The sequence below is a fragment of the Mizuhopecten yessoensis genome, unplaced genomic scaffold (genome assembly GCF_002113885.1).
Source record: "Mizuhopecten yessoensis strain PY_sf001 unplaced genomic scaffold, ASM211388v2 scaffold11093, whole genome shotgun sequence".
NCBI classification, from domain to species: domain Eukaryota; kingdom Metazoa; phylum Mollusca; class Bivalvia; order Pectinida; family Pectinidae; genus Mizuhopecten; species Mizuhopecten yessoensis.
In genome coordinates this window covers 70,360-97,528 of record NW_018408876.1, presented here as the reverse complement: position 1 = coordinate 97,528, position 27,169 = coordinate 70,360, and the positions used below count along the sequence as shown (strand labels likewise).

The following is a 27,169-nucleotide window of genomic DNA, read 5'->3' as shown; positions in this document are numbered from 1 at the left end:
AAGGCCCTATAACCACGGATAATAATTTGTGAACTGCTTTGAGACGACCTACGAACCAGGTTGTGATAAAGCGGTATATAGGAACCTCGACTCATTAACATTAAAGCAGGAAGCTTTAGCCAAACAGTTATAAAATTGTATCTTTATAAAGGCTTTTTAAAACACCATCTCCTTTTACTGTATTTCAAACATGTGTTTTGGAATATTTAAGAGGTTTTGTTTTGGTTTTTGTTTTACCCAAGTAACATTGATGTGTCACGAATAGACGAAGTGACCTGAGGTACAAAAACAAAATGTGTATACGTATTTTATTTCGCTTTAGGCATCAACTTACTAATTTTAAATGTAAAAAGTTAATACTTTGTTTCGTATTTCTAGTGACCATTTTACGTAACAATGTAGTGGACTCTTCTGGTGGACTACCAGTCCCCGAGGTTGGCTGTAACCTTGTATATACTTGTGGGGTACCAGTATCCGAGGTTGGCTGTAACCTTGTATATACTGGAGGACTACCAGTCCCCGAGGTTGGCTGTAACATTGTATCTACTGGTGGACTACCAGTCCCCGAGATTGGCTGTAACCTTGTATCTACTGGTATACTATCAGTCCCCGAGGTTGGCTGTAACCTTGTACCTACTGGTATACTACCAGTCCCCGAGGTTGGCCGTAACCTTGTATCTACTGGTGGACTACCAATCCCCGCGTTTGACTGTAACCTTGTATCTACTGGTGGACTATCAGTATCCGAGGTTGGCTGTAACCTTGTATCTACTGGGGGACTACCAGTCCCCGAGGTTGGCTGTAACATTGTATCTACTGGTGGACTACCAGTCCCCACGTTTGACTGTAACCTTGTATCTACTGGTAGACTACCAGTCCCCGCGTTTGACTGTAACCTTGTACCTACTGGTGGACTACCAGTCCCCGCGTTTGTCTGTAACCTTGGATCTACTGGTGGACTACCAGTCCCCGAGGTTGACCGTAACCTTGTATCTACTGGGGGGCTATCAGTACCCGAGGTTGGCTGTAACCTTATATCCCCTGGTGGACTACCAGTCCCCGAGGTTGGCTGCAACCTTGTATCTACTGGTGGACTACCAGTCTCCGAGGTTGACTGTAACCTTGTTTCTACTGGTGGACTACCAGTCCCCGAGATTGGCTGTAACCTTGTATCTACTGGTATACTACCAGTCCCCGATGTTGACCGTAACCTTGTATCTACTGGTGGACTACCAATCCCCGCGTTTGACTGTAACCTTGTATCTAATGGTAGACTACCAGTCCCCGAGGTTGGCTGTACCCTTGTATCCCCTGGTATACTATCAGCCCCGAGGGTGACCGTAACCTTGTATCTACTGGTGGGCTATCAGTACCCGAGGTTGGCTGTAACCTTATATCCCCTGGTGGACTACCAGTCCCCGAGGTTGGCTGCAACCTTGTATCTACTGGTGGACTACCAGTACCCGAGGGTGACTGTAACCTTGTATCTACTGGTGGACAGTCAGTCCCCGAGGTTGGCTGTAACCTTGTAACTACTAGTGGACTACCAGTCCCCGAGGTTGGCTGTAACATTGTATCTACTGGTGGACTACCAGTCCCCGAGGGTGGCTGTAACCTTGTATCTACTGGTGGACGACCAGTCCCCGCGTTTGACTGTAACCTTGCATCTACTGGTGGACTACCAGTCCCCGCGTTTGTCTGTAACCTTGGATCTACTGGTGGACTACCAGTCCCCGAGGTTGACTTTACCCTTGTATCTTCTGGTGGACTACCAGTCCCCGAGGTTGACTGTAACCATGTATCTACTGGTGGACTACCAGTCCCCGCACTCTTCTGGTGGACTACCAGTCCCCGAGGTTGACTTTACCCTTGTATCTTCTGGTGGACTACCAGTCCCCGAGGTTGGCTGTACCCTTGTATCTACTGGTGGACTACCAGTACCCGAGGGTGACTGTAACCTTGTATCTACTGGTGGACAGTCAGTCCCCGAGGTTAGCTGTAACCTTGTATCTACTGGTGAACTATCAGTACCCGAGGTTGGCTGTAACCTTGTAGCTACTGGTATACTACCAGTCCCCGAGGTTGACTGTAACCATGTATCTACTGGTGGACTACCAGTCCCCGCATTTGACTGTAACCTTGTATCTACTGGTGGCCTACCAGTCCCCGAGGTTGGCTGTAACCTTGTATCCCCTGGTGGACTCCCAGCCCCCGAGGTTGGCTGTAACCTTGTATCCCCTCGTGGACTACCAGTCCCCGAGGTTGGCTGTAACCTTGGATCTACTGGTGGACTAACAGTCCCCGCGTTTGACTGTAACCTTGTCTCTACTGGTGGACTACCAGTACCCGAGGTTGACTATAACCTTGTATCTACTGGTGGACTACCAGCCCCCGAGGTTGACCGTAACCTTGTATCTACTGGGGGGCTATCAGTACCCGAGGTTGGCTGTAACCTTGTATCACCTGGTGGACTACCAGTCCCCGAGGTTGGCTGTACCCTTGTATCCCCTGGTATACTATCAGCCCCGAGGTTGACCATAACCTTGTATCTACTGGTGGACTACCAGTCTCCGAGGTTGACTGTAACCTTGTATCTACTTGTAGACTATCAGTCCCCGAGGTTGACTGTAACCTTGTATCTCCTGGTGGACTACCAGTCCCCGAGGTTGGCTGTACCCTTGTATCCCCTGGTATACTATCAGCCCCGAGGTTGACCGTAACCTTGTATCTACTGGTGGACAGTCAGTCCCCGAGGTTAGCTGTAACCTTGTATCTACTGGTGAACTATCAGTACCCGAGGTTGGCTGTAACCTTGAATCTACGGGTGGCCCACCATTCCCCGCGTTTGACTGTAACCTTGTATCTAATGGTAGACTACCAGTCCCCGAGGTTGGCTGTACCCTTGTATCTACTGGTGGACTACCAGTACCCGAGGGTGACTGTAACCTTGTATCTACTGGTGGACTCCCAGTCCCCGAGGTTGGCTGTAACCTTGTATATACTGGTATACTATCAGTACCCGAGGTTGGCTGCAACCTTGTATCCCCTGGTGGACTACCAGTCCCCGAGGTTGGCTGCAACCTTGTATCTACTGGTGGACTACCAGTCTCCGAGGTTGACTGTAACCTTGTTTCTACTGGTGGACTACCAGTCCCCGAGATTGGCTGTAACCTTGTATCTACTGGTATACTATCAGTACCCGAGGTTGGCTGTAACCTTGTATCTACTGGTGGACTATCAGTATCCGAGGTTGACTGTAACCTTGTATATACTGGTATACTATCAGTACCCGAGGTTGGCTGTAACCTTGTATCTACTGGTATACTACCAGTCCCCGAGGTTGACCGTAACCTTGTATCTACTGGTGGACAGTCAGTCCCCGAGGTTGGCTGTAACCTTGTATCTACTGGTGGACAGTCAGTCCCCGAGGTTGGCTGTAACCTTGTATCTACTGGTGAACTATCAGTACCCGAGGTTGGCTGTAACCTTGTATCTACTGGTGGACTACCAGTACCCGAGGTTGGCTGTAACCTTTTATCTACTGGTGGACAGTCAGTCCCCGAGGTTAGCTGTAACCTTGTATCTACTGGTGAACTATCAGTACCCGAGGTTGGCTGTAACCTTGTATCTACTGGTGGACAATCAGTCCCCGAGGTTAGCTGTAACCTTGTTTCCCCTGGTGAACTATCAGTACCCGAGGTTGGCTGTAACTTTGAAGCGTGACGTTAACCTGGTAGGGTTAGCATGAAGCTTAAGATGAAGAATACAACGCTGTAGCAATTGTTATGAATGTGTAACGTTATAACGTTATAAGGGGTTCTATCAAATTTATTAAAGACTACCAATGGAAAATACGAATTAAAATAGCTTTTCATACAGGAATTTAGAGGTAAATACAATTACTTGATAGTGCCTGACTAAAAAGAAGTTAATCGTATTCATTAATTATTTTTATTAGTTATCCTTCAGCTTTCTAAAAGAATCCTATTTCCGGACTTAATTAATTTAGAAGTTTTATGTATTCCATATGATTGTTTGCCATAAAAGTCAATAATTCTGGACATATGAGAATGTGTCAATCCACGCATTAATCTTTCAAACTTTCAAACGGGTCATCAATTATATTGACCAAGACAAACTTCCAAGTCTTGAATAATATCTCCTTCTTTTACTGTCCATACAAAGGAGCCCTAAATAGGTGCAATATTTCCTATTTGACAGTACCCGTTGAAACTAAGTATTTTATAAAATAATTTTTGAACTGGGTTTGAAAAGGGAATGAATTTCCCGTTGCCTGACAAAAAGGAAATATCACGCATCAATTGAATAATTGATTAAGTAATTAGTTAATTGAATTTTTCCGCTATATAGCCCTTAAGCAAAAATAGGTTTTAATGGATCAAAGACCATTTACGCAATATTTCACGAGCTGGTGAAAATTGGCACTTGTGACTTGAAGAGGCTGCTGAAGAAATATACGTATTTTTGTTTTAAGGGTAAGATGGATGTTTTTGAAAACAGGAAACAGATGCAACGTATTAAGGACCGGTAAACAAGAGTGATAAATACTTCTGTTCTGGAAAATTCTTGTTTTTACGAACGTGTCATTTTCTTCCACAGGGTGCGGCTATCACTATGGACGAAAACACTACCCCTCAAGTTCTCATCGAAGCCCTAAGGGAACAGTGCCTTAAAAGGGGCTGTGGGGGAATTAAGGGGCTAGGACTTGTGTTTAAAAATATGGACATCGATTATTCCAAGAGGATTGTATATGAAGAGCTTCGGATAGGATTACAAAGATACGGTATTCTCATGTCGGAAAACTTTCTCCGGTCGTTGTTTCATACATTAGATCGAGACAATAGTGGAGGGATTGATTTCCAAGAATTTATGAAGGCGTTAAGACCTCCGATGAATCAGGCACGTATCGACGTGGTCAACGAAACGTTTGATTTGCTAGACGCTGATCAGGACGGACTGCTCAAAACGGAAGATTTAAAAGGTGAGTGAAATAAACAGTAAATAATGACGTCACAACAAAAATTGATAGGTTGGTAGATAGCATGCAAGGACGTCACAGCATCCGGATCTCTAGATGAAAAGTTGACCCAGTTGTTGCCAGTCCCCTAAATGCTAAACGTGAAGCAACGAAATAACCACTATCATTTTTAAAGACTTTGGTATGTCGACTCCCGGTCTGTTAGCTCTTATCATTTCGAATGGTAGGGCAAATAAATATAGTTACGAGGTCACAACATTCAGACCACTCAAAAAGTGACTGCAATTGTAAAAAGGTTGGAAAGATTTAGGGACCAAAGGTCAAATGAACCATTGATGTTGACCAAGTGTTTATACTTCAATTTTGTTTAAAGAAATGTTAAAGAGAAAAGGATGACAGTTTTGTGGTCGGGAGATTTCCGTTTCAACGAATTACTTGTCCGTACGGTTGAGAGAACAGGTCGTGTATGTTTCTACGGGTAAACTTCATGTCCCGACGTTTTTGGATTTATATTGATCTCGACTTCGACAATCTGAGTAATTAACAAAATTCTCCATTACCCAAATTAACCGGAAAATAAGTAATGTAGAACGTCCTGGGTACTAGACGTTAATAGTTGTTTAGATTTTATTCAGGCTCATATTACCTTTTGGATCCATATTCCCTCTGTAATTGTAAATCTAAACAAAACCTGTGTAACAAATTATTTACAGTGTATTGGTGGTCGTATTTGAGTGAAGACCGTTTACGCTGAACAAATTTGTAAAACTGAATAACTGATTTCACCGTGGAAAACTAATATGGTAGCTTTGAACCGATAGAGGAGAATCCGAAATGCGCCATAGTTGTTGTCGCTAAGTTATAGATAGTCACTGGGAGTTATCGCCCTTAGCACGTGTTTTTCATTTTTTTTTTATATTTACTTTGCGTCCGTTTATATTTACTGTCTGCCGCGATGTAAAAAAATCGCCGAATCGATTTCATCGGATTATTGTTTACAACGTGAATTCGTTAACTGGGCTTTCAGTCACGTGAAATTATAACAAAAAGATAAATTAATAACCGTGGTTGTAATGCAGCATTGAGAATAAATGATCATTGAGTATTTATGTGACATATTTGTTGAAGGCAATGTGTCCCAATGGAAAAAAACCACTCCATGAAGCAGCCTTGGAATTATTCCATTGTAATTTCAAACAGATAAGCTGCGAATATTGAAATAGCCGAGAGACACCAAAACGCGCACTCAATTGTAGCAATACTAACGATACGTATCGATTAGATGGTTTCCGAGTCTTTGATCTCAACACTCGAGTCGTTTGATCCTGAGGAAGGATATGGACCTGTATTACATCACAGATACTTATATATATATAGTGATGTCACGATTGTATGGTAAACATGTAAGTTATGTCACGGATACGTGTATATCATATGTATACATGTATAGTTACGTGTCACTGGTGTATCTAAGGTAAAGATAGCCAACGAATTAAAATGTGTTACCTCCTTTGATACTGGGACATATAAAGCCAAGAGGTGTTTTTGACTTTTAACATATTTTATTGTCAAAAATAGGTACAGAGGATTGGCACACGTTATGAAGCCATCTCCTATCAACAACATATACATGTGTATATATATATATATATATAAGTGATGACGTAGAAAATTAATTTCAAATTCAACAGTTGTTGAAGAAGTCAAATACATGTAAATTGTAATAAATATATACATATAGTTTAAGTTCAAAATCTTCCGCTAGATTTTATGGAGGACTGCACATGTTCGAATATATTACAATTTACATCCAAAGCCAGGTTTTCATTGCCAAAAAATAACAAATTTAAGCTAATTTGCATATTTAAGTTATTCAAAGCTTAAAGCATTACTACACGAGCATTTGAATAACATTAGCACTCAAAAAAGAAAAGATATGCATTTTCACAATTAAGCCCACAGTTTACACAATTAGAATATTGTACTAAAGCGAGCTACATTGATGTCTTAGTCTTGTATGTATAATTGTTTTCCATCGTACCTATGGTAACAGGGCTGACTTCTATGTTTGTTTACCGTACATATGGTAGCTAGGCTGACTTCTATGTGGGTTTACCGTACCTATGGTAACAGGGCTGACTTCTATGTGGGTTTACCGTACCTATGGTAACAGGGCTGACTTCTATGTGGGTTTACCGTACCTATGGTAACAGGGCTGACTTCTATATTTGTTTACCGTACCTATGGTAACAGGGCTGACTTATATATTTGTTTACCGTACCTATGGTAACAGGGCTGACTTATATATTTGTTTACCGTACCTATGGTAACAGGGCTGACTTATATATTTGTTTACCGTACCTATGGTAACAGGGCTGACTTCTATGTTTGTTAACCGTACCTATGGGAACAGGGCTGACTTCTATGTTTGTTTACCGTACCTATGGTAACAAGGCTGACTTCTATGTTGGTTTACCGTACCTATGGTAACAGGGCTGACTTCTATATTTGTTTACCGTACCTATGTTAACAGGGCTGACCTCTATGTTTGTTTACCGTACCTATGTTAACAGGGCTGCCTTCTATGTTTGTTTACCGTACCTATGGTAACAAGGCTGACTTCTATGTTGGTTTACCGTACCTATGGTAACAGGGCTGACTTCTATATTTGTTTACCGTACCTATGTTAACAGGGCTGACTTCTATGTTTGTTTACCGTACATATGGTAGCTAGGCTGACTTCTATGTGGGTTTACCGTACCTATGGTAACAGGGCTGACTTCTATGTGGGTTTACCGTACCTATGGTAACAGGGCTGACTTCTATATTTGTTTACCGTACCTATGGTAACAGGGCTGACTTATATATTTGTTTACCGTACCTATGGTAACAGGGCTGACTTATATATTTGTTTACCGTACCTATGGTAACAGGGCTGACTTCTATGTTTGGTTACCGTTCCTATGGTAACAGGGCTGACTTCTATGTTTGTTAACCGTACCTATGGCAACAGGGCTGACTTCTATGTTTGTTTACCGTACCTATGGTAACAAGGCTGACTTCTATGTTGGTTTACCGTACCTATGGTAACAGGGCTGACTTCTATATTTGTTTACCGTACCTATGTTAACAGGGCTGACTTCTATGTGGGTTTACCGTACCTATGGTAACAGGGCTGACTTCTATGTTTGTTAACCGTACCTATGGTAACAGGGCTGACTTCTATGTTTGACACCATTGTAAAACAGTTCTCGTGTGAGAGTTTTCTACGGATGTCATGATTCAATATAAAACCAGTAACACGCGAATGATTAGTTCTTGACTAGTTTATCCGTCAGTGACTTTACACAGATTTCATTATTAAATGAACAGAATATTTCCACAGTTGTATTTATGTATTATCATACGATGACATTCATAAGGGAGATAACTACAGTTGAAAGGTTTATTGTGGTCTCGTTCAACCAGACTCTTATTGTTTGCGACAACTACGCTAGTTTTACACAATTAGAGTGTACCTTCGAATGATTTTAGATAAAATTGCGGCAATAGAAAATCTCGGTCGATTTCCAATTTGAGTTAAACCAGACGCTTGATCACTTGTAATTCAAGTCAACAAGAATCTGGTCTCGTTCAACCAGACGCTTGATCACCTCTATTCGGCGTAGCTTTCGCAGGTAACAAGAGTCTGGTTGAACGAGACTAACAAGAATCTGGTTGAACGAGAATAGAACTACGCCGAACAGAGAATTAATTACAAAGTGATCAAGCGTCTGGTTGAACGAGACAAGGTTTGTTAACATAAGCAGTAATTCTTTGGAAGAGTTGAATAAAAAATGAAAAAACGCAAGACCTGTTTGTCATGAAACAGCTGTAACATTTGCCAACTACTGACTACTAGCAGGTGTCTGAAAGTAGAAGATTCTCGCCTTATATTCAATCGCTTGCGGTAAGTGACACGGAAAGGTAACACTTTCCTACTAGATTGTGCTATTGACACCGATCTAGCGACACGATACAACAAGAATATGTATACACTCATATTCTTCATTCGGAGTTTTTGTATCATGTAATGGTCAAACGACAGGTCCACATGGTGACTGTTGTCTCAAGAATATATTTCATGTCAAAATATCCAAGGCATTGCTGAGGACTTATGACTGTAAAGATTGAAGACTACAGAATACACCTTTATTCTGTAAATTCGTCCTTTATCTTAAGGATAGCTGTGCTTCCTTCATTTAACATCATAAATATTTACTGTTTCAATTAACGTCTGAGGTACCCTTTAAATTAAATCTAATTTTGAGAATTGAGAAATACCTTCAACTTAAGACTATTTCCCATTTCCGGGGCTGGTTGTTAAAACATAATTGAACTGCACACTGCTTTTGCATAAAATGTATCTATCTAACACAATCCATATGCTTCCTTCCATTTAATTTGGGGGAAAAGAAAAATATAAGGTGATCATCTTAATTATACAGTTCATTCCAAAGCTCAAACATGGTAAAACTTGATTAACTGAAAATGCCGGAACCTTCGAATGATTTTAGATAAATTGCGGCAATAGAAAATCTCGGTCGATTTTCAAATCCGTGGGTTTGGCATAGATTCTTTCGGAAATCTATTTGACCTAGATAAATACTGGTGTATCCTTTCGGAAGTCTGTTTAAGAGCTGTAACAATAACATTAGTGACGGTATTGATTTTGTGAAGCATTATACTTGATAGGCACGTGGAGTGTTTAACATCTTTTCGACACCATCTGAAGTCCGCTAGGAGATGGCATCGGTGTACACACTTGGGTTAAATCACCCCCATGAGCTGGTTAGGTACTAATGCTCTTTGTGTTGGACTCCAAATACAGGATATAATAAATAATCAACAACTTCGAAATATACTAATGGAAGTTGTGAGTTCCGAATGGCCAAATATGCTGCATTTTACATTAGAGACCGAGCATGTTTTATGCTTTCATGCATTTTGCAGGCCTACGCACAGCTGCATTGAGACCGCGTTCATTTTGAACTTTGTTTTGTTTTGATATGCATGCATACACTTGTAGCCCCGGAAACGATAATCTGTTAGCGTATTAAAGAACAATCAGGGCCCAGTTGTCCAAAAGGTGAAAAGCGCAAAACTTATTTTTTGTGTATCTTTAAGACACAACCACTGAATTAGTTACAATTTTCCAGATATCAAATATTTATTAGAGTGAATTTACACGCAAAATTGTGAGAGTTTACCTTGTATAATTACGAAATTAGTAAAGGTTGAAAAATGTCGTTAAACTGTGATTAAGCTAACCACCTTTTGCTAGGCCCTAACAACTGGGCCCAGGTGTGACAAAGGTAGCCGGACGATTAGCCGTTGTCAAGGACATGTAAACAAACACCCTTGCAATTGACATCAATCGATTGATATAAAATTCAGAATATGACAGAAATGATGGAACGAAATGGTACAAAGCGTTTAAGCGTGTTATTATTGAAGCCTAATAAAAACAAAAATGGCCACCACACGTACATAAATGGCTCACGTGATCAAATATTTATAGAGGAAACATTTGTTTATGACAATTACGTGCTATTGCTTCCTGTTGCTTGCTAGGGCAATTATGGAAGTGCAATCTCATTACTACATTTCCTGACAACCATACGACTACCGATAAAGTTAATTAACTCTCCCAATGAATAGTCATCTGTCATGCCTTTCGGGAAAAAAATACGAAGATATATAAAAGATGATGACGATGCATGATGATGATGATGATGATGATGATGGGAATTTAAATTGTGTGTATAAAATCCAGGTGGACACGCCCGAGGGACTAGCCGATAAATAGCTTAGACGCTGCAGCGTTATTACTATACACAATAACAACTTTTGTGCATTGAAAACAAGAAATTGATACCGATATAAATTATTGATGAGCGAGAAATGTCTATGACAATGATTTCGCCCACAGGTATATTTCATGGTTGTAGCATTGAGCATATACGCTTAAAAACCAATTTCCATACCCCGTACCACTGTCTAAAACTGTTGCCATGAATTGTAAACCTTTTTACCGACATGCGTATAGCTATGTTAAATCGTTTATGGAAAGAAAACAATATCTTACGATGTTTTTATATTTACAAAAATTAGGAATCGAATACTGGACCGCCGATAGTTATACTGGCGATTTTAACCAATCGATCATGAGCTACATGGTCAACGGTTAAACCCTTGTCCAGTCGCGGTACAGTTCTACCCAAACCGAAAGTACAGGACAGGTTACTTTATGTACGAAAAACTACAGTCGAACTCTCTAGTATTACGTCTGCAGTGGGACAGGTACCCTTAAAATGTGTACAACGCTATGGGTGAACATTTTTAGCAAATATCAGGTTTACCTGACGTGACCTCATCAACCAGACTGTCAATAAAACAACCGATAACAAATGTATCCGGTCACCAGCCATGTTCAGACATAAAATTTCATGCAACATATGAGAAAATACCAATACGTTAAAGGTACAGTACTAAAACGCAATATGACAAACATCACTCTTGTTGGCTCGGAGGGAAGCGTGCAAGGGGGTTTTAATGTGAGAGGAAACCGGAGTACCCGGAGAAAGCCCACGTGGTCGGGCAGGTGACCCAAACCTTTTCACGTCCGATCGGGAAATCTAACATCAGTTGTATTGGTCAAAGGCCAGTGCTCCATCCACTGCTTTACCGGACCACTCAACAGTTTCAAAACTGCTTTACAAAATTATTATAAATACATTTGCTTCATGACCTTTTCCGTAGTAAGGTCTTTAAGCGCCAACGAATGAAGAACACAAAAATAGTTTCAACACTGGAGGGGGGTAGGGTGCGAATTTTCCCTATTATTTATGTCTCCACCAAAATTTGTTACATGTATGTTCAAAATTCAAACCCAATATTGAAGGGAAAACCTACTGTGATATATGCTGTTTAGCATCCCTTTATTACACCTACATTGACTGATGAGGGACAAGCTTCAGTGATAAATGCAAGTCTGTAGTTATTGCGTAATAGTCCACCCCCTGTGTTACCAATAAACAGACGCGAGACAAAACAGAAAAAAACGTGTCATGGGTAACTGCTGAGCTGTTTAATTGATGGATGTTGATTGATTTCTCAAAGATCGATAGTTTGAATCAACAGAACAGCGATAATGTAATAAAGAGGCCGGTATAAAAGTAGAATAACAAGTGTTTGGCATCAATCATAAATCCGCTATTATAATTGTCTGTAAATGAGTGAATTCCATTGATTCAACGTTCCCTCAAAGATAATTTTCATTTTGTTTTGTAGATGTGCTACATGTATATTGTATAATTAATCCTAAAATCCATTGGCGGTATTGCGAATATATGCATCCGGAAAATCAGTGTCCGGACTAACAAGGTTTAAATGTACACAAAAACTAAGGTGTTAAGACTTATACATTGTAAGATTCCCTTGTATACACAAACAAACGAGATTCCACTGTAAAAAAGGGTCCGGTCTAACAAAGTTCCAATATGACCGTTCCAACGATCCCCATTAAGCATACAAAATAAATATCCGGACTAACGAGGTTCGACTTCACACACAAATCAAAATGTCCGGATTAACAAGGTTCCACTTTAGACACAAACCAATATATCATCACTAGAGGGGTTCCACTTCAAGCACAAACCAAAATGTCGGGAGTAGCGTGGTTCCTCTTCAAGCACAAACCAAAATGTCGGAACTAGTGTGGTTCCACTTCAAACACAAACCAAAATATCGGGTCTAACGGGATTCCACTTCAAATACAACCCAAAATGTCCGACTAACGAGGATTCACTTCAAACACAAACCAAAATATACAGACTAACGAGGTTCCACTTCAAACACAAACCAAATGTCCGGACTAACGAGGTTCCACTTAAAACACAAACCAAAATGTCGCGATTAACGAGGTTCCACTTAAAACATAAACCAAAATGTCGCGATTAACGGGGTTCCACTTCAAACACATACCAAAATGTCAGGACTAACGAGGTTCCAATTAAAACCAAAATATCCGGACTAACGAGGTGCCACTTCAAACATAACCAAAATATCCGGACTAACGAGGTTCCACTTCAAACACAAACCAACATGTCCGGATTAACGAGGTTCCACTTCAAACACAAACTAAAATGTCCGGACTAACGAAGTGCCACTTCAAACACAAACCAAAATGTCTTCACTAACGAGGTTCCACTTCCATAGTATTAAGGATTCCTGTCTCTCTGTGGGTTTTGTCGTATTTAAATTGATCCCCTTTTAACTTGGTACATAGCTAAGTCGGTTAGATCGATAAACAACAATCTGAAGTTCGTGGTTCGAATACCGGTCAAGCACAACTTCATTTGTTCACGTGCATGGCACTGTTTTTGTTGTTTATGTTATTTATTTTATATTTAGCATATTTGAATAAAAGCCCCGTAAGTTGTAGTTTTCTCTTCAGAAATAAAGGTATCAAAGCTATAGTCGTGCCGGGAAATTTGTTTCCAATAAGTAGCTCCAGTTTGTTTTGGTTTTTGGTTTTTTTTGCAATGGTACGGCGAACCTTAAAGAAAATTCAAATTATAATCATTGATCCACCATAAACATGTCCCTAGGGAAATCACAACTCTCAGATTTAATAAAGAAAAATACTCATGTTTCTATAAATTACTAAAAGAAAAAATGCAACAAAATATTTGAAATTAAGAATTTCACTTAAAAGTACCAGGAAATTAAAAGAATTTAGAAAAACTGGGTTCAAGATATACGAAAAAAACACGCACCGTTCTTAATACTTAATAAAATACCGAATCTCCGGAAATTAGACTTTTAATTGAACAGTAAGAAACATCTGTTTTTTACAAAAACACTTAACATGCGTGGACGTCACAGGCATCCATGCTGACTTATTCAATAACGGCCTCACCAAGTTCCAACGAATCTATAGAATTAAATCTACTGGAAAACTGAAACGAAATCAGAAGTGTAAAAGGATTCGATTTGTCCCAGCCTAATTCATTGTAAAATCGATATATCGATTTATTAATCTGGTTCACGTCGTCGGGCTCATCAGAATCAAAGACGACTTTGAAAAAGAATTCGCCTGTTATATTATTGATATTTAACACAAATATTTATATGGTCGCCTGAAATAGTTTACGTATCAGGAAGAGACACGGTAAGAGAGATGGCAGTCGCCCATATCTCTTTGTATTCACCGGTTTAAAGCGTATGTAACAATTAAACACAATTGGATTTTTTTACTGTTGATCCGTAACCAAGGGTACGGCGGTGGCACAACATCTCCAGCTGATAACACGCGTGAGCACGTGTGTGGAGGTATGTATACTGCGGGCAAGGGAACCGTTTCCTAGTGACGGATGTGTTCGGCTATTTGCAGGTTGGTTATTAAAAATTTCGCATGTATTTTCATAGCGAACGCTGCGGACATGGTAAGGTCATTATCACGAATGGCAAATTAACTTTTCGTTGTGCAGATAATTGTTGAGTGGCTTGATAGCTATACACAGTTCTTAATTGGCCTGTATAACACGTGTGTGATATTCGAAAACAGTGGCTACAGGATAATTAGGTTCATTTGAAAACTAAACAAACACGTATGTTTGGATGGCACGCATTGGCGACTTGGAAATACAAATGTGTTAGTATTTCTGAATAAAACCGGTTATACGGCAATTAGAAATCCAAATGGGACTACCTATATATAGGCAACAACGTGAAAACTACATACAGTACATAGACAGATGTACAACACTTTAACACCTGGAGGGTTCTAAATGTACCGTAAAATAGTACACGTGTATACTACTGGAGTCTAAGGAAGCCAAGTTGTATATAAGAAATAAACTGCCGTGGAACTCTTAGTCTCGAATAGACTAGAAAAGCAACGAACTATTCAGGGGAATGTACAAGTGAAATAATCTGCATTTTGCTGTGGAGTTAAAAATATTTGATTGTACTTGCTGCTATGTAATGCATCTACATGCCTGAAATACATCTATAGACTGAGGATCAATTACCCGCAGCTTCGGTTAATAGTTAAGCTGCCGGGTTGAACGAAACATTTGTTGACCTCAACCAAAGTCAACTACTGTAAGATATACTGATAGCTTCCGTCCAAAACGCCTCTGAATTCCAGCAGAGCTATCTATAAACTGAAGAGTTTTGCCGCCTTACTAGTTCTACACCGGAAGTGGTGTTGCGTGTGTCTTGGCATTATATGTCGTACCGGAAATTGTTTCGCGTGCCTTTTGATAACATGAGGAGCAAAAAATAAGGATGATTGATATGTGATGTCCTGAAGTTAAATTTCTTCACACTCGTCCACAAGGTCCTCTCATGCGCCCTTCGTGACAGAACTTTAACAGCGCGTAGGGAGTGATATATTTGTGATCCTCATAGCGGAATTCAATTACTTGTTATAAGAGAAAGTCCAACAATTGTGTTTTTGCTAAATTTCCATGAGGAATTTCACTGATGATTTTGACTAATAGAGTTTTGGAGCGGTAAAATAGTATAATCCTATAACTAGGAGAAACCTTGTTATAAAATCATATTACGAGCCGGTATAGGAATCAAAAATGTATAATTCCTGGAAACGGGACCTGTCCGACAAAGGGATCGAGCTTATGTCTAGAATCCGTGGGGCAGTCCTTTCCAGGGGATGTGGTGGTTTAAAACAACTCTCGGTAATCTTTAGGCACATGGATATTGACTTTTCCAAAAAATTATCCATGGATGAGTTCAAGATCGGGATACAGAGGTTTGGGCTCGAAGATCCCCTGACAGACGAGGAGATGCAGCTCTTGTTCTGCTCGTTCGATACAGACGATAATCTGATGGTTGATTTTAAGGAATTCCACAACAGGTTACGGCCTGCCATGTCCCAACTGAGATATGACGTCATCATGGAAACGTTTCAAACACTGGACGTTAACAACGATGGTCAGCTACAATGTGAAGATCTGAAAGGTAGGGTGTGGTGCGATACAGTTCTTATCCCGTCAACGTTGAAGTTAGACATATAACTTAGACTAATGGTAGGAAAGGAAGACTTCAAAATTGATGATAATGGAGGGGAAGGGGTTCAAGAGTGGCAATCGTATAAGATTGACGGTAGGGCAGGGAGTATAATTTTTACGGTAGGGTAGGGTGTATAAGATTGACGGTAGGGGAGGGTGTATAAGATTGACGGTAGGGGAGGGTGTATAAGATTGATGGTAGGGGAGGGTGTATAAGATTGACGGTAGGGCAGGGAGTATGTGATAGACGGTAGGGGAGGTAGTATAAGATTGACGGTAGGGGAGGATGTATAAGATTGACGTTAGGGGAGGGAGTATAAGATTGACGGTAGGGGAGGATGTATAAGATTGACGGAAGGGGAGAGAGTATAAGATTGACTGTAGGGGAGGATGTATAAGATTGACGGTAGGGGAGGGAGTATAAGATTGACGGTAGGGGAGGATGTATAAGATTGACGGTAGGGGAGGCAGTATAAGATTGACGGTAGGGGAGGGAGTGTAAGATTGAGGATACGGGAGGGAGTATAAGATTGAGGATATGGGAGGGTGTATAAGGTTGAGGATACGGGAGGGAGAATAAGATTGAGGATACGAGAGGGAATATAAGATTGAGGATACGAGAGGGAGTAAAAGTTGATAGTGAAGGAAGTGTAAGATTGAGGATACGAGAGAGAGTATAAGATGATAGTGAAGGAAGTGTAAGATTGAGGATACGGGAGGGAGTATAAGACTGAGGATACAGGAGGGAGTGTAAGATTGAGGATACGGGAGGGAGTATAAAATTGAGGATACGAGAGGGAGTATAAGATGATAGTGAAGGAAGTGTAAGATTGAGGATACGAGAGGGAGTATAAGACTGAGGATACGGAGCATAACATTTGGGTAGGATGAGGAGGAGTATGATATTGAGGGGAGGGGAGAGGAAGTAAAAAATTGAGAGGCGATAATATTGTAAGGAGGGGAACATAAAATTAGGATAAGGTTAGAGGTGTATGATATTGAGGGGATTGGAATATAATGTTGAGTGAAGAAGGGTAAAATATTGAGGGGAGGGAAGGGGGATTATAATATTGAGGGGAGGGAAGGGGGATTATAATATTGAGGGGAGGGAAGGGGGATTATAATATTGAGGGGAGGGAAGGGGGATTATAATATTGAGGGGAGGGAAGGGGGATTATAATATTGAGGGGAGGGAAGGGGGATTATAATATTGAGGGGAGGGAAGGGGGATTATAATATTGAGGGGAGGGAAGGGGGATTATAATATTGAGGGGAGGGAAGGGGGATTATAATATTGAGGGGAGGGAAGGGGGATTATAATATTGAGGGGAGGGAAGGGGGATTATAATATTGAGGGGAGGGAAGGGGGATTATAATATTGAGGGGAGGGAAGGGGGATTATAATATTGAGGGGAGGGAAGGGGGATTATAATATTGAGGGGAGGGAAGGGGGATTATAATATTGAGGGGAGGGATTGATGCTGATGCTTATTAACTTGTACAAAATCAGCTGTGTGCGTTAAGCTCTATATTGAACAAGGTAATCTACACCACTAATTCTTGTGTTACCTGGGATGTGATTGGTCGTGTACATTTCGTTATGTCGTAATGGTTGGCTTTGTCAATTAGCTGTCAATCAATAACTCACTCGACTGGTATGAAATACGAGCAAACATTTATCAAACATGGCAAATTATAACCCTCATTATCTCAGGGTTCCAGGCCAGTAGCGACACGAGTAGCATTATACGGTACGTGGCTGGTCGATACAGCTGTTATTCAGTTAAATTTCATGAATATTTATTTTCGTGGTTGTGCACTCTAAATTACTTATGTTACTCAGCCATTATTAAGATTCGATAAAAAACAACAAAGTTATGATAATATTCATAGGTCCTATCATGAATAATTCTTTGAAAAGGTTTTATAAATTGATTTTAAAGCTGTTTGAATTCACGATCCACATTCATTTCGAATTAGCACGAAAATGCATGTCTCACGAAATGTTTGTGAATCCAAGTATCTGATACTAAACGAATGATTTATTATGTCTCTCCAAAAAATCCCTCTCCTAAATTCAGTCACTTTATATTGCAAAGCATGCACTTAACCAATGTTTCCATGCGGGAATCATGAAAGCATACTATTAATATAAAAGTCCAATTTATGGAGGACCGCAAAGCATATAGAAAAAATGTTCACAGGGGAAGTAACTCTAAGCCAGCAAAGAGGTCCTTCTGTTGCTTCGTCTACTGTTAGAAGAAATGCTCTTACAGACCAAAACAGACTCTGTCTCGCGATTATAGCGGATGTAGTTGTGCCCTTTACCTTCACCCTCTACTATACACGAACAGCTAGCGATGACGCGAAAATTAAGCTCTCTTATAAAAGTTCAATTGCAGTTTCTTGAAGTTATCTTGTTATTGACATTTAGCTAAAGCTTGTGTATGACTAGATAAATACGCACGAGCGAGCGTTGGACTGTTGAACTTGGGATTCTGACCGTAAATCAATGTATGGTGATTACAGAAGATCTCAGCTCATCCCGAGAAAGGTCATACAAGGTCAAACGACTGATAAACTAAAGAAATATGTACTATTACTTGCTACCGGGTCGAAAGGGTTGTATAGATAATGTTAATGTAAATATAATTCAATGGGTCTGGTTTCTGTGCTTAGAATAAACAACCATTCTGTGGTCATTCGGACTACTAGCATTAATATGTGTTTACAGAAGACATGGATCAATTCCGGGTCAGTTTATCTGACGGGAGAAGTTTGGGCCGAGATGGTACACCATTTTTCTTCTTATGCGTTGATGATAAATATAACATGTTTTAATGAGGTTTCTTGAAAACCGTTTGCTTGGCGAGGTCAAAGTCTTCGTAGGAAAGTGCATCAGTCCACCTCCAACTCGTCAACCCCTGTGTTCCTTCAATTCGTCTAAAAACCGACTTGGAAATGAAGAAATCAAATCAACTTTCCTTATTGAATAAAAATGCACGGGTTAAACCATCACTTGTGTCTGCCGAGGCCGGTCCGTCACTTGTGTCTGCCGAGGCCGGTGATTAAACAAACAGTGGGGTTTTGTTTAGACACATATCTGGTCGGTTTTCAAGTTAAGGAGGTTCCAGCCTTTCGTAATAATCAACCAGCAGAATCCGATGGAAGTTGGAAGCTCACATGATTGCTATACAACCATATGGACAATTTTATGGAAATCTCAGCTTTCTAAAAACTGTTTCTGTTACGGAAATACGGAAATGACGACACGGAAATGTGACAAGAAAACATGTTTAAATCATCAATATGGATATTCATGGGATAATTTAGTCATATGTTTTAAATCATTGCCTTTAGAAGCAAATGTATAACATCTAGTGAGAACAATTCGCTATACCGCCAAATTCAACATCCTCAAAAAAGTGGCAGTATAACGAGGAAACAAGGGAAACATTGTCAGGGCAATATCTTGTTATACCGTCAGATGTTGTCCGATCTACAAATGATGGTCTGTCGAATTTTGTGATATATCAGTTTGACGAATGGCGATGTACCGATTTAAGTGATTAAGGATTCGGGCGCTTTATCGAATTTACCCATATATCGAATAAATAATGGATCAGGACTAGAATTTCTCTCACTATTTGAAAAGATGACCAGATTTATCATAGTATATTTACATTTAGTCTGCAACACAAATTTATAAAAAAAAAAAACACTACAAAATCAGCTGGGATTTTTAGACCATAAATCTGGACTGATGACCATGACGTCATTATAAATGTGACGATAACTGACTGATATCCGATGCTGGATGCTCAATGAATTAATAATCTACCTCAAATTTTGACGAAGAAGTAGGAAATTTTAATATCAATTTTGTCAAAAATTTGAAAAGTTTTAATGAAAGGACTGAGCTGCTTTCTGTCCGGAGTAATAGTACTATAATTCTGTACAAGATAACAGATCGGAGTAATATTACTATAATTCTGTACAAGATAACAGATCGGGGTAATAGTACTATAATTCTGAACAAGATAACAGATCGGAGTAATAGGACTATAATTTTACAAGATAACAGATAGGAGTAATAGTACTATAATTATGTACAGGGGGACAAGATCGGAGTAATAGTACTATAATTATGTACAAGATAACAAGTTCGGAGTAATATTACTATATTTCTGGACAGGATAGCAGATCGGAGTAATAGTACTATAATTTTACAAGATAACAGATCGGAGTAATAGTACTATAATTTTACAAGATAACAGATCTGAGTAATAGTACTATAATTCTGTACAAGATAACAGATCTGAGTAATAGTACTATAGTTCTGTACAAGATAACAAGATCTGAGTAATAGTACTATAATTTTACAAGATAACAGATCGGAGTAATAGTACTATAATTCTGTACAAGATAACAAGATCTGAGTAATAGTACTATAATTTTACAAGATAACAGATCGGAGTTATAGTACTATAATTTTACAAGATAACAGATCGGAGTAATAGTACTATAATTCTGTACAAGATAACAGATCGAAGTAATAGTGCTATAATTCTGTACAAGATAACAGATCGGAGTAATAGTACTATAATTATGTACAAGATAACAAGATCGGAGTAATAGTACTATAATTTTACAAGATAACAGACATATATTTCATGAAGCGCTTATTTTATTTGTCTGCCATTCTGTTCATGATTATGGGACTATATCTCTGAAAAGAATGCGGTGTATGCTGAATTACACACATGGTAATATTTTTTTTCTTATTCAGGTAGGCTGGTATAATTTCTTGTTTTGCAATTGTGTGCAAGCTGGGGTATGTAACGGGGAGAGAATTAAACACCGACACGTGCATTACACTGTGTATGAGATCACATTTAATTATAAACGCCGCCAGCAAGACTGGAATTGTTTTTGATGTGTGAGGTTTAAAGATAAAAGTAAATACAAATTATGCTTGACTTTCATACGGAAGAATTCACATTTCATACCATTAAATAGTTGAAACGGACCATCACAAAAGAAATTAAATCATTTGGCGGTCTTACAAATAGCATTAATGCAGTCCTACATAGTTTGATTCGACGTATGATTTTCATTTAGCAATGGCATCATAAGAGTTGTTTAGTATTGGAGAAGATGTAACTGTGCAATTTATGATTGACACAAGTTATGCATAATTGCAGTTTATTAGCTCACCTGGCCCGAAGGGCCAAGTGAGCTTATGGCATGGTGCGGCGTCCGTCGTCCGTCCTCGTCCGGCGTCAACTTTTTACTTTAAACAACTTCTTCTCAGTAACCAAAAGACCTAGTGTGATGATAATTGGCCAGAAGCATGCTGGGATAAAGGGCTACCAAGTTTGTTCAAAGAAATGACCTTCATCAGTTTTCAAGGTCACAGGGGTCAAATATGTTAAAAAAAATAAACAACTTCTTCTGAATAACAGAGAGGCCTAGGGTGATAATATGTGGCCAGTAACATGCTGCAGGGAAAGGCTACCAAGTTTGTTCAAATACATGACATTGACTAATATTCAAAGTCACAAGGGTCAAATATGTTTAAAACATATAAACAACTTCTTTTGAATAACCAAGAGGCCTAGGGTGATGATATTTGGCCAGTAACATGCTGGGATGAAAGGCTACTAAGTTTGTTTAAATAAATGACCTTGATTTATATTCAAGGTCACAGGGGTCAAATATATATAAAACCTTTAAACAACTTCTTCTGAATAACCAAGAGGCCTAAGATAATGATATTTGGCCAGTAACATGCTGGAATGAAGGGCTACCAAGTTTGTTCAAATGAATGACCATGAATCATATTCTAGGTCACTGGGGTCAAATATGTTGAAAACATTTTAACAACTTCTTTTGAATAATCAAGAGGCCTATGGTGATGACATTTGGCCATTAACATGTTGTAATGAAGGGTTACCAAGTTTGTTCAAATGAATAACCTTTGCCCATATTCAAGGTCACAGTGGTCAATATATGTTTAAATCTTTAAATGATTTGTTATGTATAACTAAAACGTCCAGGGTAATGATATTTTGCTAGAAGCATGCTGGGTTGGAAGACTATAAATTCTGTTCAACCTTATGTCCTTGTTCGACATTCAAGGTCACGGGTGTCATATGTTTAAATGTTTTTATATGTTCTTACTAATCAAACACTGATATTCTGCCTGTAGTTGTATTTTAGTCCACTTTTAAGATAACAAGTGTGAAATTAATACCAGGTGAGCGATTCAGGCCCATTGAGCCTCTTGTTTTAGACAGTATAGCTATGTATATGAGCAATGCCCTTGTAATGCCATGACGGTAATTGTATTAAATATGCAAGTTTTAGGCAGGTAATATAGGATCATAGGGCGTAGATATAATTTTAAAATCAAACTGTTTGCATGCGACAAAGCGAGAATTGTTGTTAGCATTGAACTGGTTTCAGTTGACATTCATAGGCAGTAGTATTTAATGAAACGCACTAGTTCATAGGTTGGATTTGTCTTTGTCCAGTTGGCATTCATATTGCATTTGAATGCCAACTGAAAGCAGTTTATTACTGATATTTACCAATTTTGAAATCTGAATATCTCAGAAAATTAGGTTACACCTATCAGTATTTAGCATTTAGTTCAAATAATGGATTTATCGTATGTGCTTGTTCAACGAATAGAACAGTCAGACGTCCAGGGGGTCAGTGATATCTAACGTAACAGTTATGACGTCATAATAATGATGACGTCAGCAATCGGCTCATGCAATTCATAGCCTTTATGAATGACATCTGAATGTGGTAAGGTGATTTAAGTATTAAACTGTCTTCTTTGGAAAGTTCTTGTACTATAACTCTCACAGGATTGCAGACAAATTGAATAACACGCGTTATGATTAATTTGTCTGCAATCCTGTGAGAATTATAGGACAATAACATTCCAAAGAAGGCAGTTTGAAACAACTTATATTTACGTTTTTAATTTAAGATTTAATTTTATTTCCAACCTGTTATCGCATTTTAAAGTCAAATTTCGCGCTGTCTGTCTATGGGACCTGTTCTTGTGACGTCACGAGTACACGCGACCGTTCCCAGCAAAAAAAAAATAGTTCGGGGAAATAAACACAAAATCATCAATTTCATTTCAACAATTTAATCAATATATTCCACCGTAGGAATATTCACCTTTTATACAACATAACTACATAAATTGCTGCGAGTTACATTGATCAACTGGGTTTTTTAATTCAGTAGCACGGATGGCCGGTTACCACGAGGAATGCATATTGCGACAATTATTTCGTGACGTCAATAATACACTTATAATAGTGACGTCGGTCAAAACGACGTCATGAAAATGTTCTTCATATCACTACACCAATGGGAATTATGTGATAATTATGATATGATATCTTTCTTTTTTGTTTGGTAAGGAACTTATATAGCGGGAATGCAGAGCAAATGGAAATATATAGTGGTAATGCCATACGATTGTGACGTCATAATATTTGGTTGAAATATCCCTTTAATGTCTGAAATCAATTAGCAGTTCCTTTCCATGCATCAGCTCGAAAAAGTATCTAACACCTAGTGTGATTTTGTGTATTTTCAGTTAGGTTCTCCGACAATGTGAAACGTCATCCGAAGTACCTATCCGGTGAGTGGACGGAAGAGGAAACACTGCGCAGCTTCCTGGATACCATTGACGACCAAAATAACCCGGATGGAGTAGTGACGCGAGAGGAATTCCTAGATTACTACGCTGGAGTCAGCGCACTTTATGATGATGACGCGTACTTTGACCTCACAATGAGGGCGTCATACGGTCTTCCGAAGAAAGGTTCAAATAACAACAAAAAATAGACATAAGAACCATTTGAGATTTATAACAATGATTTTGACAAAAGAAGTGCATTCTTTTATGTGTAAATAATTGGCATTTAAAAATATACTTTTGGCCGTATTCTTTCCCCTGAGGAACTTTTTTGGATCTTCTTTTATATGAAAAATGAACGTGAATAACAAAATTGTATTTATTTCTCTATGCATGTGGCTTATGTTCAGACAAGAAAGTGTGCATATTATTTATGCCAAATCTAGAGGGTTTCCGATGGAAATGAAGACATTATATATGAAGTATATTGGACAAATCCAGAGGGTTTCCGATGGAAGTTAGAAGTGAAGAAATTATATATGGCGTTTCTAGGACAAATCTGATGGGTTTCCGATGAGACTGTGAATATTCTACGGAGACAGAGCCTGAGAGATCACAAAAAAACTTCTATCTGGCCAATATGTGTAGATATTAGGACATACCATTTAGGTCGAGAAAAGAATCATTTGTCTGGTTAAAATGCATATAAAGATATTTTTTGAACATGTTTTGTTTGGTAACAGGGCAGATTTGGATCCGGATAAATAGAACAATTGTTTTAACGACAGTGAGCCTGAAGTTCGAATGGAGGATTATAGTTGTGTCAAAAATGTGAGGAAAGCTTTTTTTAACGACTGAAAACTTATTCTTGCAAACATTTTTTTCAAATTTTCAAATGTCATGTATAAAATTACGCTTGATTTCTATCATCACAACAGACACTTTAACTAAAAGACCGGCAGTGTCTTGTATACACGTTTTAGTGACGTGTACCTCATTGGAGATGGTTTAAAGTAATAGACACTTCTAAACGGGAATCAAAGTATGATAAAATGTTATCATCGTCACCGATATAATGCTTCAGCTGTCAAATTAAAATACGAACATTCGGTAGTTCGGACAAAGATGATCGGGAAAATTCAATTTTCAGACACAAGCTTACCTGCCTTGATACCGTTTCTCCCCACTAGGCGTCGCTCTTCGATAACTAGTGATGAGAATAGAAAAAAACCCACAGGTAATCTGGTCTTTCCAGACGCTTGTAATTAAGCATTAGACATCTTTTCCATGATATAGACTGTCTAATTTTAAATACCAGCGATCACCTCCCTTTAATATTTTCATGGAATACCTTATAATATGAATCCGTGTATATTTTTCAAACATTTGTCACCAGTCGATATTTTCAACCATAATTGATAGTTTACGGAGTCATTAATGTAGAACTCTTTTAAAAAGGAGTATTAAAACATATAAGGTAACGTACAGCTTTAAGCGATCTTTTCACTGTTTAACTGATCTGTCATATTCTCCAGTCCCGATTTTTTTGTTCGCAAACCGGGATGTCCGAACTCACGAGGTTATTTTAACAGTAATGTTTTCCAATAAAACGAATCAAATGATGCAACCACAATTTTTATACTTATTTATTCTTTTTGTATAAAATGTATTTTTAAAAGAAAATCTGCATTTATTTAATCCTGTATGTTTGTACAATTTAACTTTGAAAATATGTATATATCTTAATTTGTAATTATGATTAAAATATGTATATATCTTAATTTGTAATTATGATTAAAATAAAAATAAAATGCCGTCTTCAGATCTTTAAATAATGTTTCAAACACCAAACACATTTTTATTTGCTTATCATGAAGATGTGTGCTTAGTTACATAACTACAGAAACTTCAAATGTTATATATACTTTTGATTTTAAGGCCAGACAAAAAACTGTGTTTCTTGTAACATGTTGGAAAAATTTAGGATAGGTAGGTAACAAGTTTTATTTTTAAAATTAATTTTATTTGGAAATTGCCTTAAACAGTTTAGGGTAGACACAAAAAATAAGGGTAGGTAGGGCTAGCGGCAACACCAGATATTGTTTGTTTGGTATAAGTTCACGGCATCGTTGGTAAAATAACCCCTGACCTAAATGACGTTAACAGCTACGTGTGTTGGAAGGCAATCATCAGAGGTCCAACAGAATAAAAAAAACACAGGCAAAAAAACACAGGCAAAAAAACACCAAGACCGAAGGCACACGTCTTCTTGATATTGATCGCTTATTTAGAAAAAAATACATACTATTATTTTTGTCTTCTCGGTTCTCTTGTGTGAAGACTCCATGCTGAAGGATCCCCGTACCACTGCTAACAATGGAACTAAGTATAAGAAACTGATTCGTTGTTTGACGGCATGATTACAGCTTTGATAAATCATTTCCGATTTCCGATAAACAAAAGTGTTCTGAGTGAGAAATTCAGCGGGGCTTTACCCAGATTCGAACCCCGAACTTCATATTGTTATACTGGCGCTACAACCGACTGAGCTACCTGGTCAATGGAAGTGTCCTGGTCCAACTGTTATATCCATCGCTCTAACCGATTGAGCTACCTGATCAATAGAAGTGTCCTGGTCCAACTGTGCTACAATTAATGAAAAATCACGAAATTGTTATTTCCAACCCTGACCACAAAGCATCAGCACACATGCATGGTTTGGCACCGAACAATTCAAATAACCACTACTAAATAATAGTATTACTGACAGCCAAACTTTCTCCTTCACTTTTAACCTCACCCAACACATTTAAAGTTAAGCCCATCAGGGGCTGCGGTAGCCAAGTGGTTAAGGCGTCTGACATTCTGCTACCACTTGCCCTCCACCACTGGATGGCGGGTTCGAGACCTACGTGGGGCAGTCGCCAGGTATTGGCCGTAGGTCATAGGTTTTTCTTTGGGAACTCCGGCTTTTCTCCGCCACCAAATGGCACGTCCTTAAATGACCATAGCTGTTAATAGAACGTAAAACACAAACAAACCAAAAAAACCGCTAAAACGCGTTTGCAGTAACTATTACTTATTCAAATCCAATTCCAGACAGTTTGTAAAATTACACAAACTTACCAACCATCCCTACTCTCCCATACCGCTAAAAATAAACACATATAGATATTTAATTACCAATAAAACAAACACTAACCAACCATCTTATCTCTCCGATACCACTGAATATTACCAAAAAAAGCTAAAATAAACACGTTTGTACAATTACACCAAACTAACCAACCATCCCAACTCTCCGATACCACTTAACATTACCACATGGACACGCTTGTTACAACGACTCCACACGTACCAACGACTCCACACGTACCAACGACTCCACACGTACCAACGACTCCACACGTACCAACGACTCCA

At 38.9% G+C, this 27,169-nt stretch overlaps 1 protein-coding gene across 5 annotated transcripts in view; it reads left to right on the top strand.

Annotated features, from left to right (window-relative positions):
- Positions 1-25,534, top strand: part of LOC110465609 (calcyphosin-like protein) — a 29,339-nt gene extending 3,805 nt beyond the window's left edge. For 3 of the 5 annotated variants that reach the window (XM_021521553.1, XM_021521551.1, XM_021521552.1), the window contains 2 exons: positions 4,621-5,002; positions 23,705-25,534. In XM_021521553.1, coding sequence (XP_021377228.1) covers positions 4,636-5,002; positions 23,705-23,955 — 618 coding nt within the window. In that variant the 5' untranslated portion in view covers positions 4,621-4,635 and the 3' untranslated portion in view covers positions 23,956-25,534. Of the gene's footprint in view, positions 1-4,283; positions 4,497-4,620; positions 5,003-14,359; positions 16,028-23,704 lie in introns of those variants that run through there. The other 2 variants (XM_021521554.1, XM_021521550.1) reach the window with 2 other exon arrangements.
- The last annotated feature ends 1,635 nt before the right edge of the window (positions 25,535-27,169 follow it).